We start from the raw sequence: 15951 nt of genomic DNA, 5'->3' as shown, positions 1-15951 counted from the left end.
AGTTCAGGAGCAACTTCTCTCTTCTTTTTCCTTTTTTTTCACTGCCTAGCTTACGGACTTCCTTTTTATGCTGCATGTACACATATCTGGGTCCTGGGGATACGAACTCAGGTCTTCATGCTTGCAAACTCTCACCAATTGAGCCGCTTCTCCCCTCCCCATCCTTTGGAGGTGCTGGAGAGTGAACATAAAGCCTCACACATAAAGCTAATGCATATAGCCTTAATCCCCCACACCTACTCTATTCGATCATCTAGAGTTCTGTAAAAACTATTTTTGGAAAGAACTACATCTCACATATGCCTTCATAAGAATTTTTATTATTATTTAGAAATGCAGTTATATACATAGAACAATTAAAATTAAATTAAACTTTGTACAAATATTAAAATACTATCTTCATACCCACTGCAATGTACAGGATACCAAAAAATATATATATAAAATAAAATAAAGCAAACCCAGATTGGTTGACATCCTGCACAGTCAATTAAGCATGTGTTGTTTTAAACCATTATATGAGTACCATTCTGCAAAGGATCCCATAGTGGTGCACAGCCTTAAGAAGCCAGGCCAGTGTGGTGGATACAGCCATGCAACCCTCAGCGACTTCCTCTCCCTACATGGAATCCAAGTGCTCTACTCCACACCCCCACAGTGAGTTCTGCTACTGGGAGAGGACAGGGTGGGCGGGGGATGCTTTGTTCAAAACTACTAGGTTTTCAACTGGGTATTAAGTCACATCTCAGAAAAACTTTGGCTGCCACCTTTGGCTTTCCATCTACCACGCCACTCAGCCTAAACATATGCCAAGAAAAATATTCTCTAAGGCTGCAGAAAACCCAGCAGGCCCCACAGAGGAGGCTCTAGCTGTACTGTCAGGCACAAGCATACCTGCAATTAAGCTGTGTAGTAGGTATGCTGTGTGTCCTTTCTAGCCGCTTTGCTCTTTAAGGAGGGAGAAGGGAGGAAGAATCTAGAATTGTTTGCAGCATATTCCATTTCCTATGCTAGAATGTTCCTCAGTAACAGAGGAGATATTGTTATGCAGGAAGCCAAGTGATTCAAGAGCTATGTTGGGACTGGGAGGAAAAAGGCCAACTGCCATCTATCCCCACTTGGCCACTCTCAAAGCAGGAAAAGTATACCTTTGTCTGTCTTGTAGCCTGGCTTCTTTACAGAACTGTAAAGCTGGGGGTGCAGGGAAGAGGGCAAGATGAATGGGGAAGACACTATTCCTTTAAGTTCTCTTTGCAAATGGAGTGCTTGTAGAATGTACATCAAAATGCCTTATAAAAACAAACAAACCCACAAAAGTGATCAAGACTCTGCCTATTTCAGTTCTTGAACAGTGAAACACACAAAACAAAGAACTGGGCAGATAGAGCCTACCTGTTAATCTAAGGCATGGAAGGACGGAATTTTCTATTATTTATTTCATCATCTGGCCCTTGAAAACTGAGAACGTGACAGCAAGTCACCAGGATATAAAACCTGCATCGAATCCATATGAAAAAGCAAAACCATCTCCCAAACCAAAAAACCCTGTGTAAAAGTCCTTTGGTGCTGACTGCCTCCTTTGGACAAGTCTCAGGATGCCCCTGGAGGCGAGCCCAGTAAAGTAGGCCGCATAGTTCCTTCTCACTAGCTCTAAGCTTCGAGCCCAACAGCCTGCCACCTGCCACTGACCCTGTTTCTAGCCAGGCTCCACTTCACGGCAATCAAGTCCTCCAGTCTTTCTGAAATGGACAAAGTCTGGATGCTCCAGAAACCACAGCACATGGCTGATGGGTAAGAAATTGCTTTAGAAGAAAGAAACAATGTAGGACGTAGTCACAGATGCCAGCAACAGTAGGTTCTAGAAGCCAGACAAGAACATGGGGAACATGGATGGCCCTTTATCCTTCAGAGCAGGCTAATGGATGCTGAGAGAAAAACGAGGCACCAGAAGACTCTTACCAAAGGCCCAAGCCAGTCACCTACAAGGCTAAATAAGCCCAAAACAAAAAAGAGCAACAGCTCAGAGTAAAGACACAGAAAAGGTAAGTATCCTCCATTTAAAAACTCCTAGAACAGAATTCAAATTTTATAAGAGCAGTAAGCAAAAGAGGAAGGCCCATTCAGAAGACTCCTGCTCCTTGTTCAGTTTTCCCCTGAGGAGGCTGGACACCATCTCCAGGTAAGCCTATGACAGCAACTGCTAGGTATGTTTTAATCATCTAGTTTAAGCACCTTTTCCAGCCCATTCCTCAGCCAACCATACCTGACTGGACCTTGGGCACAATAGACTGGCCTCCTGGGTTAGTGTGGAAGTAACCAGCAGGGGCAGCAGGCACTGTCCTTACCCTGAGTGGAGATGAGGGTGGCAGGTAACCAGGCATGACAGGGACTAAAGTGCATTGTGAATGGAGGCAGTTCGCAGTGGGCCAGGTTATCCCCGTTTCTGAGGCCACTGATGCCTGGAGCTAACCCTGTTGTGTCAGGAACTATAAGTACACTCACTGGGCTTTTATTATTTTTACCACCCCAGATAGGCTCATCATAGGTGCAGTCCAGGATTAGTTCTGAAGTTTCCCAGCCCCAAGGCTTGAGGAGGAGGAGGAAGAAGAGAATGAGGAGGAAGGGGATGAGGATAAGAAAAAAAAGCACACATTTCTTAATGCCACATCTGTTTCTCAGGATGGTAGAAGCCTGGTGGGGCTCAGTTACCCAGACTGAGTCAGCATTCAGTACAGGGCCATAGGAGGCCCCAGCAAAATGGCTGGAGCATTTCTACAAGGCCAGCACTTTCCCACTGCCAGGACCTACACCTTAGGTTTCTGGGTACCCACCAATCTCTATCTATCAGGGAAGATAAAGAGTGGCTTGTCAGCAGTGACAGTGGAAAGGCAGGGAAAGAGCGCAGAGCAGGAGCAGCAGCACGGCAGGCCACTTCCTGGGCATAGTTACTAAGGCACATGACCGTGGTGAGGAGGATCCTCAGGACCTGGCGGGAGCTGCCTGCAGCCACCGGGGACTTGGTCTGTATCTCTCAGCCTCCTATCCATCACCACAAACCTAAAAATGGGCAACTTGCCCAGACTGCCAAAAGCCAGATGAGCTTTTGTTGGTATCTCAGCAAATCTCAGGATTCTGTGGGCTGCAAGGAAGCCAGAGCTACCTAGGACGAAGTCCAGGAAACAGTATGCAACTTCCCCTTATCCAGGAACAGAAACCAAGGCCAAAGTAGCCAGTGCTGGAAGCAGGAAGTGAGAACTTGCATATTAGGAAGACAATCATTATCTGACACCCTTCTTCCCTCCCACAGGTCTTCTGGGTGCTTCTTGGAAACTTTCACAAGAGCCAGGAACCTGCATCAGAGCTGGTCAGCTGAGTGCTGGGTGGCTTTGGCATGACTTCCCGAACCGTCTGTCCTTAGTTAAGATGCCATCAGTGTCAACACACAGAGAAAGCTCAGGGACCCACATTCTGGACCCAATATGAGCTTCTTCTGCTTTGAGTGCCTTACTACTCTTCAATCTGTTTCTGCAGCCTCAGGCCTAGCCCCTGGGTACAGGTGGCAGTAGCCACTAAGGCCTGTGGACAGCAACCCACCTGCACAACAGGGAACCTGGACAGGGTGGGGGAAGGCACAAGTAAACATAGCAGTGCTCAGGCCCTCATGGCGTGGGGCTGCCACCAAGAGCTGGCTGGAAGGGACCCAGAGGCCGAGGGAAAGGGAGGGTTCAATCCAGCACATTCAGACATGTCCCTGACAGATGGGAAGGCTGGGCCAGGCAAAGAGCCAGGTCCTCCAGCTGTCCAGTGGGCAGATGGTGAGAATCTTCCTTGAGTATCCAGCGAGATAGCCTGTAGGCTCTCAGGTACACAGAGATACACAGGTGGCAGCTCAGGCATCCAAGTGGGGCAGCTGGAGAGGACATGGTACTCAAACCCACAGGAAGAGAGAGGACGGGCAGAGAGGAGAGAGGCCAGTGGCAGGCCTCATGCTTCTTTCAACAGTGGGATATCTGCAGAGACAGGGAGGGATGTAAGCAGTTACTTAAAGCTGTCTTCAGTATTACTTCCAAGTCCATCTCAGGGACCCCCAAACAGCCCTCATTTAAAGAAATAAAAGATTCTTCTGTACATGTCTAAGCTAGTCAAAATTTCTTGCTTTTTATTTCTGGTCTGTTTCCATTCTCCAAATGCCTGTATGTACGATAAAAAACAAAAAAAAACAAAAAAAAACAAAAAAAAAAAAATCTCAATGCTAAGCCTGGCTTCCAAACATCTTTTGGTTTTCCCAATATAACCTCAATTCCCTTTTCTGCTAGTCTAGTTATTTTCAATTCTTCTCTAACCCTAACCCTGCTCTCTAAGAAGCTACAAAGTCCTCCTTTTTTTTTTTTTTTTTTTTTTTTTTTAAGCCACCTGTCATCTGTTTAAACCTGGACAAATTACTCTGGACCAAACTAGTGAGTTTTGGTGTTCTCATATGTCACCAGAGGGGAGAAGTGCTAGATCCATGTTTCAAGCTCTTGACATCCTAGGACATCAGTCTTAACACAGGTGTCCTGTTTTCTGAATACCTCATCGTGGCATGAGTTCCTCTACTTTTAAAAACTTCATTATATACTTATTAATTTCTTTTAACATGTGTGTACATATTCACACACTGCAGGAAATATGATGATGTACATTTGTACCTGCAGGTAAGAGAACACCTTTTGGGAGTCAGCTCTCTCCTTCTACCATGTGGGGACTGGGAATCAAACTCAGATCATAAGGCATGGTAGTAAGTGCCTTTCTCTGCTGAGTCATCTTGCCGGCCTTATTTCTTTGAGAAATGGGGTTTACGCAGTCCAAACTACCCTCAACTGTGGTCCTCCTGTCTTAACCTGTGAAGTGTTATAACCGCAGGCAGCTCTACAGTTATGGGTTCCATTATTTCTCTAGTGTGGGCCCCACTGACTTTCCAACTGATATTCTATGCAGCAGAGAGAGAGTGCTTCCTGTTTGAGTCAGATCTGAAACCTCACCCAGCACTGAACAGTAAGTAGCCACTGCACTCTATAGTCAGTGTGACACAAAGCCAACTAGTTATCTGGGAGCAAATATGGTGCTGTAAGGTTAAAAATGCTGGCTTAGAGTCAGTCATTTAGTTTTAAATCTCAGCTGTCAATTACCAGTGGATAAATGACAAATAAAATTAGGCCCCCTATTCTCCATCTGTAAAATGGGGACTCACTCACTTAACTGTCCAGCTTAACTGTGATATAGACAGCAAAAGAAAACCAACAGTATACTCTTCGTAGAACAAAGCAGCTGTCTTCTCTACAAGATAAGCAGACTATTGTTATCTCAGCAGTACCACCCAAGGTCTCCTTACTGTCAGCCTTTCGTGAACATAAAACTTTTTAATAGTTCTACACCCAGTTGGTTTAGCAGAGCCTATGGCTATGAATAGTCTGAGAGCCATCAGAATTCACAGGTAACAGCCCAAAGCTCTACCTGGCATTCTGAGGACCAAGTCCTGCTTTGTAGGCTAACACTATTAGCCCCCCCCCACAACAATACACCAATTACTAGAGTGGCCCACAGGGCTTCCTCACTCCTAGCAAGGATTCTAACTAACAGCTAGTAATTCGTGTTTAGCAAAGACCACTTACCATCTGTGTACTCCTCTGAAGTGAGGGATAAAAGGCTTTGTATGTCACTGTTCTCTGAATCTGCAGTGTCTTTGTGTGTTGGCTGGCTGCTCCCTGAGCCGGCCACCCAGGAAGATGTGGTTGCCTGGTGCACCATCACAGTCTCTGAACCCTGGGAACCCCAGGCTTCACACAGCCCAGAATGGCCTGGGGCCTCATCCTCTCCACCTGCAGAGGAGCAGGTCGCCTGGCCTTGCAGCTGCTGCTCCCTTGGCATATTCCTCCCACTAGGTGCAGACCCTTCGGACAGAACAATCTGTACTCTGGGATCAGCCGGTGGCATGCAGTGACCAGAACTTCCATACACAGCTTCCTCATATGAAGGTAGTGCAACCTGGACCCCATCCACCATGATGGAGACTTGGTCCCCAGAAACCCCCTGTTCACGCCTGGATCAGAAAAGAAAAAAAAAAACAAAAACAAAGAAGAACCTGAGTAACAGTTGAATAAACGATGTTGCATCAATAAACCCCATCATTTCCCAGCACTTCTTATATGCCAGAAAGTACAAGGTTCTTTAAACACTTAAGCACACTGGATCCTCACCTGAGTCCTTCTACCTAGGGATTCACCAAGAATGCAGGCTTGGCCCAGAGGAGTTAAGTAACTGTTCGGCAGTCAAAAAGCTGATAAGGGGTAGACCTGGGGTTGATTCCAGTTTTACATACTTCGAAAGACTGTTCTTGGGGTTGGAAAGGATGGTGCAGTGGTTAAGAATGCTGGCTGCTCTTTTAAAGGACTCATGGTTTGATTCCTAGCACTCACACAGCAATGCTCAACCACCTGTAACTCCAATTCTAAGGAATCCTATACGTTCTTCTAGCCTCAGTAGATACAGGCACATATATCATGCAAAGACATATATGCAGGCAAAACACCAATACTGCTAGGCCTAGTGACACATGCTTTTTTAAAAAATCCTAGTACTTGAGAGGCAGATGTAGGAGTTTTAGAACAATCTGGTCTACATAAGAAAAATCTGTCCTTAAAAAAAAAAAGAATCTTAATACAAATGCAGGAAAGAATATGTGGTAAAGTGTACTTACATGGTCTAGCAGTGATACTGGTGTATACTCCTGCTGAGGTCAGAAACTGTAGCCTAAATACTTCACACTCATCCCATAATTTGTGTTAACCTCAGTTCAGTTCTTTTCCCATACAGCTATAATGTAGCTGCATTCTGGAAACTTGACAATGGTGCGCTATAATACAAACTTCCCAAACTGTCTGCAAACTTATCCATTGTGGCTCTGTTGTTTTTATCCAGAATCAAACATACCATGCTGGCTAATTTTATGTCACCTTAACATAAGTTAGAGGCATAGAAAAAAAGGGATTTCCACGTGGGAAAATGCCCCCATCGACTGGATTTTTAGAAAACTAGTAGAGCATTTTCTTAATTAGTGATTGATGAGGGATGTCCAGCTAATTGTAGGTAGGGTCATCCCTAGGCTGGTGGTTCTATCAGAAAGTAGGTTAAGCAAGCCATTAAGTAGCAACCTTCCATGGCCTCTGCATCAGCTCCTGTCTCCAGGTTCCTGCCCTGTTTGAATTTCTGTCCTGATCTCTTTCAGTGATGAACTATGGATGTTGTGGTGGATTGAATGGCTCAAAGAGTGGCACACTAGGAGGTGTGGCCTTGTTGGATTGAGTATGGCCTTGTTGAAGGAAGTGTGTCACTGTTGGGGTAGGCTTTGAGCCCCTCCTCTTAAGAGTTCCAGTCTCTCCTGGTTGCCTATGAATCAAGCTCTTAGCTCCTTCTCCAGCACTATGTTTGCCTGCATGCATGTCATGCTTCCTGCCTTGATGATAATAGACTAGCCCCAATTAAATGTTGTCTTTTATAAGAGTTGCCTTGGTCATGGTCTCTTCTCAGCAATGGAACCCTAAGACAGGTACGGAAGTATAAGCCCTTTCTTCTCCAACTTGCTTTTGGTCATAGTGTTTTGTCACAGCAAGTAACCCAAACTATGACACATACATTCTGTGTTTAGTTGTCCTGTCCTTTCATTTCCTTTAATCTAGAATACCCACTACAGTTTTATACACTGACATATTAAAATAATTAAATTTATTTTATGTGTATGGCTGCTCTGTGTGCCACATGGGTGCAGCACCCCAGAGGACAGAATAAGGTGCCAGGTATCTTGGAACTGGAGTTAGAGATGGCTGTGAGTCATCATGTGCATGCTAGGAATTGAACCCAGCACCTCTGGAAAAGTAGTCAGTGCTCTCAATTGCTGGGTCATCTCTCCAGCTTTGACCCTGACAGTTTAAAAGTATCCAAGTCAGCTTTCTAGAAGAAGAATGTCCCACCACCTAGATATGTGTAATTATATTTTCTTATAACTAAATTTGGGTTAAATTTTATAAAAAACTCTACATAGATGAGGCTGTGTTCTTTCATCTATCTTCCAAACTGAGAGGCACAGTGGTCAGACGTCAGCCTATATTACCATTGCTCAGTGGTTAACTATTTCTTTACCTGTACTTGGCAGACACAATCTGTATCACCCAACTCAAATAACATATACAATAAAGACAATTAGCATTTAACATCCCTAAAATACCCAAAGCTTTTTGGATTAAAAGGAAACTTTGAAAAAAAAAAGTTATTCCATCCACCCACCCACCCTATGTTGTCCTCTGATGCCAACAGTATACTTGGTTTAGCATGTACCCACACAAACAGTAAATATAATTTAAAATACATACTTTGTTTGCTTGTTTGTTTTAAGACAGTGTTTCTCTGTGTAGCCTTGGCCCTTTTGGAACTCACTCTGTAGACCAGGCTGGCCTTGAACTCAAGAGGTTTGCCTGTTTCTACCTCCTGAGTGCTGGGACTAAAGGTGTGTGTCACTACAAGCTGGCTGATATATTTTTTAAAGTAGTGCTTGTACATGCATTTGGTACTCAGACAAACTCAATCAATTTTCTACTTAAGCAAAAAAGAATCAACTAACCAGTTGATTCTTTTAACAGTCACTGATTACAGAGGAAATTAACTGCCTAGCCTAGATGGAAACAGATTAGAATAGTGTGACCTGACATGGAAATGGTTCTTCCCCCCCACCCCCCAAATAAATAGTTCCTTTCAAAATACCTCTTTAAAAATAATTGCTACTGGGCTAGCGACATGGCTTAGTAGTTAAGAACACAGTTTGTTCTTCCAGAGGTCCTGAGTTCAATTCCCAGCAACCACATGGTGGCTCACAACCATCTATACTGGGATCTGATGCCCTCTTCTGGTGTGTTGGTGTACATGCAGACAGAGCACTCATAAAATTAATAGATAAATCTTTTTTAAAAATTGCTACTCTTCCTTCCAAACAAAAAAGAAGGAAAAATCATATTCCTGTATAGAAATTCACTTCAGGGTAGTTCATATGTATAAGTTTCAAATCTGGAGCATTTTATAGAATGTGGTTAAGTCCTGAGAACAAAGACAATGACTGATGTAGGGCTATGAATTAGACTAAAGGCATGAAGTACCAACAGTTGAACAGCCATAAAAGAAAGTCAAGGCAGGCTAGGAAAAAAGTCTCTTCTCAGAGATATACTCAGGGTCATTCCCATCGGGACTCCACCATCTGCCACCCCATCTCTGAGAGAAAAAGGAGAATCTGCAGGCAAGAAAACCCACTTCCTCTAATTTTACAATGTACCATGGTCCTGGATTTTTCACTATACATCATAACTATCTGAGAAGCTTCCAGAAAATGATTCCTAATAGAATCAAAGTAAAGCATGTGCTCCAAAAAGAACAGTGCCAGGCACATGCATGAGTTACATACAGCAGTACCCTCCTCTCCACTTCCCAAAGATGCAGACTAACAGAAGCTATAGGTTAGTAGTTTCTTGTAACTGGTCCCAGGTTGACATCATGGGGATACTTGATTAATACTGTGCTCACCTGCTATGATGGAACGACTTCAGCTTTGGCTGCAGCAGTACAAACAGCACCACGAGGAGAAGAATGAGTGCCACAGAGCTGGCAGTGGAAGCCACTATGGACAGTGCAGGGACCCCAAGTGATGCATGGGGTTCTTTGTCTAAGAAAGAAAGTCATCATAAACATGTGATACACAGAAACACAAAAATAAATTCTACAAGTGATACAGTCAAATATCCCCTGCATGGTACAATACAGAAGCATTTACTTGACAGCTGGGCCTTTCCAGGAAAACCTTATAAAGTGGCCTTATGCATGTATGGTGTTTCTAAACATTTCCTTTTCCTGTTCCTTGAATAAAAGATCCCTCCTCATTCTAGCCTTTGATCTGGTACCTAAACACCACTAGATGGCTGGTGAATTTCAACCATTAAAAGGGCCACATCTTTCTACCACCTTGCATTCCTCCATGTTTTCTCCCCCTGTAGCAGGGTAATTAGGAAGTGGGCAATAATAAGCTCCTGTCCTAAGCCCTTCAGCCATCACTGTAAACCCTGAAGTGAAAATTTCTGGCTTCTTTTTTAAAAAAATCTATTTATTTATGTAAGTACACTGTAGCTGTCCGAAGACACATCAGAAGAGGGCATTAGATCTCATCCCAGATGGTTATGAGCCAAAATGTGGTTGCTGGGATTTGAGCTCAGGACCACTGGAAGAGCAGTCAGTGCTCTTAACCACTAAGCCATCTCTCCAACCCTCCGATTTCTTTAGAGACTCAATTGTATCACATAATATTTTCCTGGAAACTGTCTTATGAAAGGGCGTTTTTCCTGAACCAGAAATGTGGTGTTTTTCGGGAGGCAGCCTAAAAACAGGCATCATGATGTTTTGCTAGAACAGATGCTTGAGAGAACACGAGATGTTTGGAAAGATTATAAATATAGCCCAACAGACAATGGACTACGCTGTGTTATTGGTTTGTCTTTCCATTCTTTGCTGGTCATAGTTGAGCTTTGCTGACACTGGTTTTCACTGACAACTCTGGGTGGTACTGGTATACCTTACCACTCTTTATTGGTCATCATTTGTCATGGATTCATAGAAAGAAACACACCAAAACTCTAGTGATATTCTAGCGGTTTCTTGACACTTCAGTGGACTTGGGCCAACTGACAGAGACTTGTGATTTCTTCTAGATTGACCTGATGTGGCTAATTCATAAAAATGTTTATGAGTCCTGCCATAGCGGATTTGTAAATGGTGTTTTCGAATAGATAAAGTTGCTACTAATTTGTGTGAACTGAACTGTTGACTGTCCTGACAATGCAGATTAGATTTGCTCCAAAGAAATATTTTTAAAAGTCCACATCCTCCTTTGTTCTATTAACCTTTCCTTTTTACTACCTCTGGTGGGTGATGGGATGAAAAGGATATTAAAACATTTTAAAACCCTTATTAAAAATAGATTTAAAAAAAACTAAGCCTACAGTTCCCACCCTCCTCTGCAGTGTTACAGCTAAGCATGCTCTGGTCTTGAAGCCCAACTGTGAATGAAGCACAGAGATGGCCATACAACATACATGTCCCTTTAGAAACCTGCATTTTCCTGTCATGCGAGACAAGAGAAGGCAGGAAGGAAAAAGGATTCTGTAGAGCAGGGATTTAGCTTCATGACCAAACTGTCACTTTCTATTCAAGGGGGAAAATGAAATGGAAGAGACACTGGAAAATGTGTTAGAGTTGTGCTCACTGCTCACTGTGCTAGCAGAACACAGCCTAAGGGTATCAGCACCTGATTAGGCAAACAGATATCCTGACATCAAAGGGATTTTACATGGTCAAGCAGATACCTCAATAAAGACACATAGTTCCTCAATGGTTCAGAGGAATGCAACATGAATACAACAAAGACATGGAATTACCACAAAGGCTTAGAGACCAAAAAAAGCTCTTGAGAAAGCATGCACCACTCCCCAGGAGCTAGGGAAAAAGCAGGACCCAGGCAGCACCCCTTTTTACTTGCATACTGACCTTCATTGAGATGACAGCTAACCTCCATGGCTGGCCTCCACTCGCCATTTTTGCAGGTCAGGTATTTGTAGTCACCCTTCAGCATGTAGCCTTCTGCACACAGGTACTCGATGACACTGCCTGCTGTCAAGGGGTCTTTACAGGGCCGGGGATGGCAGATGTAGCCACCATTCTCTGGCTCTGGGGGCAGAGGGCACACTGCAAAGACAGAGGGAGATGGTACTACAATGAGACTTTCAAATGGGCATCTCCTCTTAGTAGCATGGTCCCAAATTATGAGGGGACATAAACCCGTCCTTGGGAAAGCGTGTTGAACTAGTTATGGAATTCAAGTTGTGGTTGACAGTGAGGGAAATGCACCAGCAATTGGTCAGTCAGCTGCCTACAGTACTTCTCTTCCAACCAACCAATGGCTCCAGAAAAGACTCCAGAAAAGTTCTGTACCTGCTGTAATTTGCAACTGATTCTAACAACATCCACTAACAGTGAGTCAGATTGAGAGGATAAAGTAGCAACTCACTAAGGCAAGTTTTAGGCTGTTTACAACATCAATTCCAGGAAAGACTCCCTGGATGAGTTTGGCTTCTGAGAAGATTTCAGAGAGCTTTCCTGGGAGGCTTCCAAAGCCCTGCGCATCTTCTCTTGACCGCCAGCTTTCACTTCACTTGCCTTTGTCCACAGAAAATCCCACATTTCTCCTCTAGGTAAGACAATCTAGTTTTAAAGTCATTGTCATCTCTTAGGATTCTGTGAGATAGGTTCCCTCTAATGATGAGAATTAAGTCCCACAAAAGTGAAGCATCAGGTCCCTCTGATTCTAATTCCAGCTCTTCTTCCCATGAGTCCTAATTCCTATCCCATGAGCTGACTGGTTTGTAAGTTTATACATACCAAGATCACTTCCTTTCACCCCCTCAAACTGGTAAACTAAAGAGATGGCAAACATGTGGTGGGATGGTAGTTTAGAAAGGCTGTCATAGGAGCTGGAAGGTCTAAGCAGCTCTTAGACAGAATACTCGTATCTCTATCTCAGACAGATTACAGAACTGAATCCTAAGCCAGGCAATACAAAGTGGTGTGTCTAGCTACCCTTGTCTAGTCCATGGGGGCAATAAGAAGTCACCGAATGTCTAGCCTGGTGAAAGCAGCATGACCAGGCACTTATTACCTTTAACTTTCCAAATCTTTTATAAATACAAGATACAACAAAGATTTTTCCAAAGGAAATTCAGTTTCGCTGACTCCTTGCCAGCCTATCCCTAGTATCACAAAGACATCCGTGTGAGAATCAGAATGGTCATTTCCTCTTCTCACTTCCTCTAACAGGCTCATAGTGACTGTGATTACACAGGCATGTCTGACTATCAGGATAAGGCCCTGGTTCCCTCCCACCCATGGATCAACTTCTGCAGCTGTGCCCTTGCAGCCTCCCACCCTCTGACCCAGATGCTATTATGCAGGTTGACACTAAGTCTGGCTGGGAGCAAGTTTTAGATGCAAAACAATCCTGCCCCTAGGCTGCACATCTCTAGGGGTAGGTAGAAAATATGCCATTTTCTTCTGTATCATCATTTAAGTAAGTATGCTTATAATTTTCCTTGGAAAGATGCTTGGGATTGAACCAGGGACTTGTCCATGATGACTAGCCAAGCACTCTGAGAGACAATCCTGTCCACTTTTCCATTCTTTGATCTATTGGTGGTACTGCAGATCGATCCCAGGGCCTCACACATGGTAGTGCACATTCTACCACTGACCTACTGTTCCAGCTCCACATTTTTTTTTAAAGTTGCCAAAGAATCTAAAAGTTTGGCAGAAACTATGAAACTGGAAGATGAATCCAAATATGAGTCCCTATACCCTTAAAGGACACACCTCTGATATCCTTACCACCCATCTGGCTCAAAGTCCTGACCAGGAGAGAAGAGAATGAAAACATTTCTGTAGTTTCCTAAGTGGTGGCCAAGTCATTCAGACAGCTGGCAAGCACACAATTGCTTCACTATTCCATTCTCCATCTTCCACCCATCAGAGCAGTGACCCTCTCAGACCCTCTGACTGACTCTCGGCTCTCTGCAGACTATGTCTAACTGGTTCATTTCCTGGGCATAATTAATACTGAGGACTCTGGCCAGCTCCTGAGAACAGGCAGGACCCACACAGAAGCAGGTCAGGGTGCATGGAAGAGGCTCTTAGAGAAAGGGCTGGGATTCCAGAGCCAAACCTACTCTGCTACACATTTTCTTTCCCTGTAAATCCCATAAATCATAGGATATCAGGATATATGTAGTATAAAGCTAAAAATAACATGTATAATGAAAGACCAGATGTTTTATTATGCTCTGGTCACTCAGCTCCCTCCAAAGATACTCAACCCTTTCAAAACAAGCAATACGTTAGAAAATAGGGGTATGGAGGCTGCAGTCTCTAAGGGATTGGAGGTGAGTAGGTGGGCACATATTTAAATATCTAGTATACTTTCAAAAGACTCAACAAAAAGAAAAGAGGTTTCTGGATAATAACTACAAAGAAAAGACTATACTATCAAAGACAGGAGCTGCAGGGTTAACATACATACATGGAGGCAAAACTCTCACACATATATAAATACATAAGTAAATATCAATCTTTTAAAAAATGTGGTTAATGAAGGTGTTAACAAGACGGCCAGAGAGAAGCTCTTCTGAGGACTGAGAGTAGGGGAGGGGAAAGAAAGAGGGTCCCAGGCCCAGGCATCAATTCTAAAGAGGTGGGCACTACAGCAGGGCTGAAATAATACTATAAATGTCCTCCTGAGCTATAATTCAGTGGATTCTTTCCACATGTGTCTTTAGAAGGGCTATAAAGACCACACCAAGGCAGAGTGTGACACTTTAAATAAATAGACACTTATGAATAGGGTCCAAATTCCTTGGTGTGTTAGCAGTATGTCCTCTTCCCTCCCCTTCCCTCACTTACTCCCATCTGTCCTTTTCTTGGCTAACTCCAGGTAAAACCAGCTCTGTGCCATTATGTGTTCCATTATGATGTTCTGCCTTGCTATATGGGCACAAGTGACTGGACTGAAAAGAGGAGCCAAAATAAACCTCTTTCTAAGTTGCTTTTCTTGGTTTTTCACAATAACAGAGAGCTAAATAACATAGGGTTAGTAAAGGCTATTATTAATGGTCAGCAATCTTAGCAAAAGAAATTCTTGGAAGTACTAGAAGATAGGTTTGTGGATCCAAAACCAGAAAGATCTACATGATGGTGATGAGACATAACCAGGTGTGATATCACACTCCTATAATTCCAGCATCAGGAGGATTCTGAGTTCAAGGACAGTCTAGGCTACACAGCGAGGTATTGCTAAATAAATAAATAAATAAACAAATAAATAAGCAAATAAATAAATAAATAAATAAATGGAAGATAGGAAGGAAAGCAAGCATGTAAAAAAAACATTTAGCAGAGGACCTTTTAATGTTATTTAGAAGGGGATGTTTATTCACTTGTAAAACTCTTACTTGATAAAGGTTCAGTTTCCAGTTCCAGTTTGTTAACAGAACCAGAGAAAAGACGAGGGGATCACAGACAGTAAACTTGTTCATATGTTTTTTTGTTTGTTTGTTTTTGTGTAGTGTACACAGCTTCTAAATGTACCACTTTCCTAAGTTTCTTCCACGTGAACCATTTCACACAGAGACAAGGAGGCTCATTCATTTAAGTTGAGTGATTTTCCCCAAGACCTGTCCATACCTTGTTCAAAGTGAAGGTGAAAAGCATCCTGAACAAGTTGGAATTAAAGCTTAAAGCACTACAAATACAAAGGGAGAAAGTAAAGAGGGACCATCTGGTATTGGTCAAAAGGCTCCTTGAAGACTCTGCTTCAGAAGCCGTGTCTTAACAGTTCATGCTTACTGATATACGCCAGGCACTATTCTAAGCAGTTTACATGTAGAGCTTTCTCATGTTTCACAATATATACATACCCCCCCCCCCCCGCCCCAGAATACAATAGATGAGCAAATTAGGGAAGAGAGATTAAGATACTTGTTTAGTGCTACCCAGAAGGTAAGGCTGGTACAACATATCAGAGGGTCTCAGAGCCTAGCTTCTCTTCCAGATCTCAACCAGTCACAGGTGTCTCAGTGAGGAGTCCAGCAACAAGGACAACATGGGTACCATAAGCAAACACTGATGCCATCATTAGGCCTGTTTTAGTACACGGAGGCACTAAACTAAAATACATCTGAGGTCACTCTGAAAATCTGTCTGAAGTCGAATATGTATGTGGTTAGCCTCAACACCTTCTTGAGAGGGTCATTTTTGAAAATCCTACAGCTATGTGGTTTTAAA

General features: G+C 43.3%; 1 protein-coding gene across 2 annotated transcripts in view; it reads right to left on the bottom strand.

Moving 5' to 3' along the window:
• Positions 1–307: 307 nt before the first annotated feature.
• Positions 308–15951, bottom strand: part of SUSD6 (sushi domain containing 6) — an 84431-nt gene continuing 68787 nt past the window's right edge. For both annotated transcript variants that reach the window (XM_080933040.1, XM_080933041.1), the window contains exons 3-6: positions 11614–11811; positions 9604–9742; positions 5652–6079; positions 308–4010 (exon numbers count right to left, since the gene is read on the bottom strand). In XM_080933040.1, coding sequence (XP_080789166.1) covers positions 3985–4010; positions 5652–6079; positions 9604–9742; positions 11614–11811 — 791 coding nt within the window. In that variant the 3' untranslated portion in view covers positions 308–3984. The remainder of the gene's footprint in view (positions 4011–5651; positions 6080–9603; positions 9743–11613; positions 11812–15951) is intronic.

The sequence above is a fragment of the Micromys minutus genome (genome assembly GCF_963924665.1).
Source record: "Micromys minutus genome assembly, chromosome: 1".
NCBI classification, from domain to species: Eukaryota; Metazoa; Chordata; class Mammalia; order Rodentia; family Muridae; genus Micromys; species Micromys minutus.
Note: the sequence above shows the minus strand (reverse complement) of the source record. Positions and strands in the feature narration are given on the sequence as shown.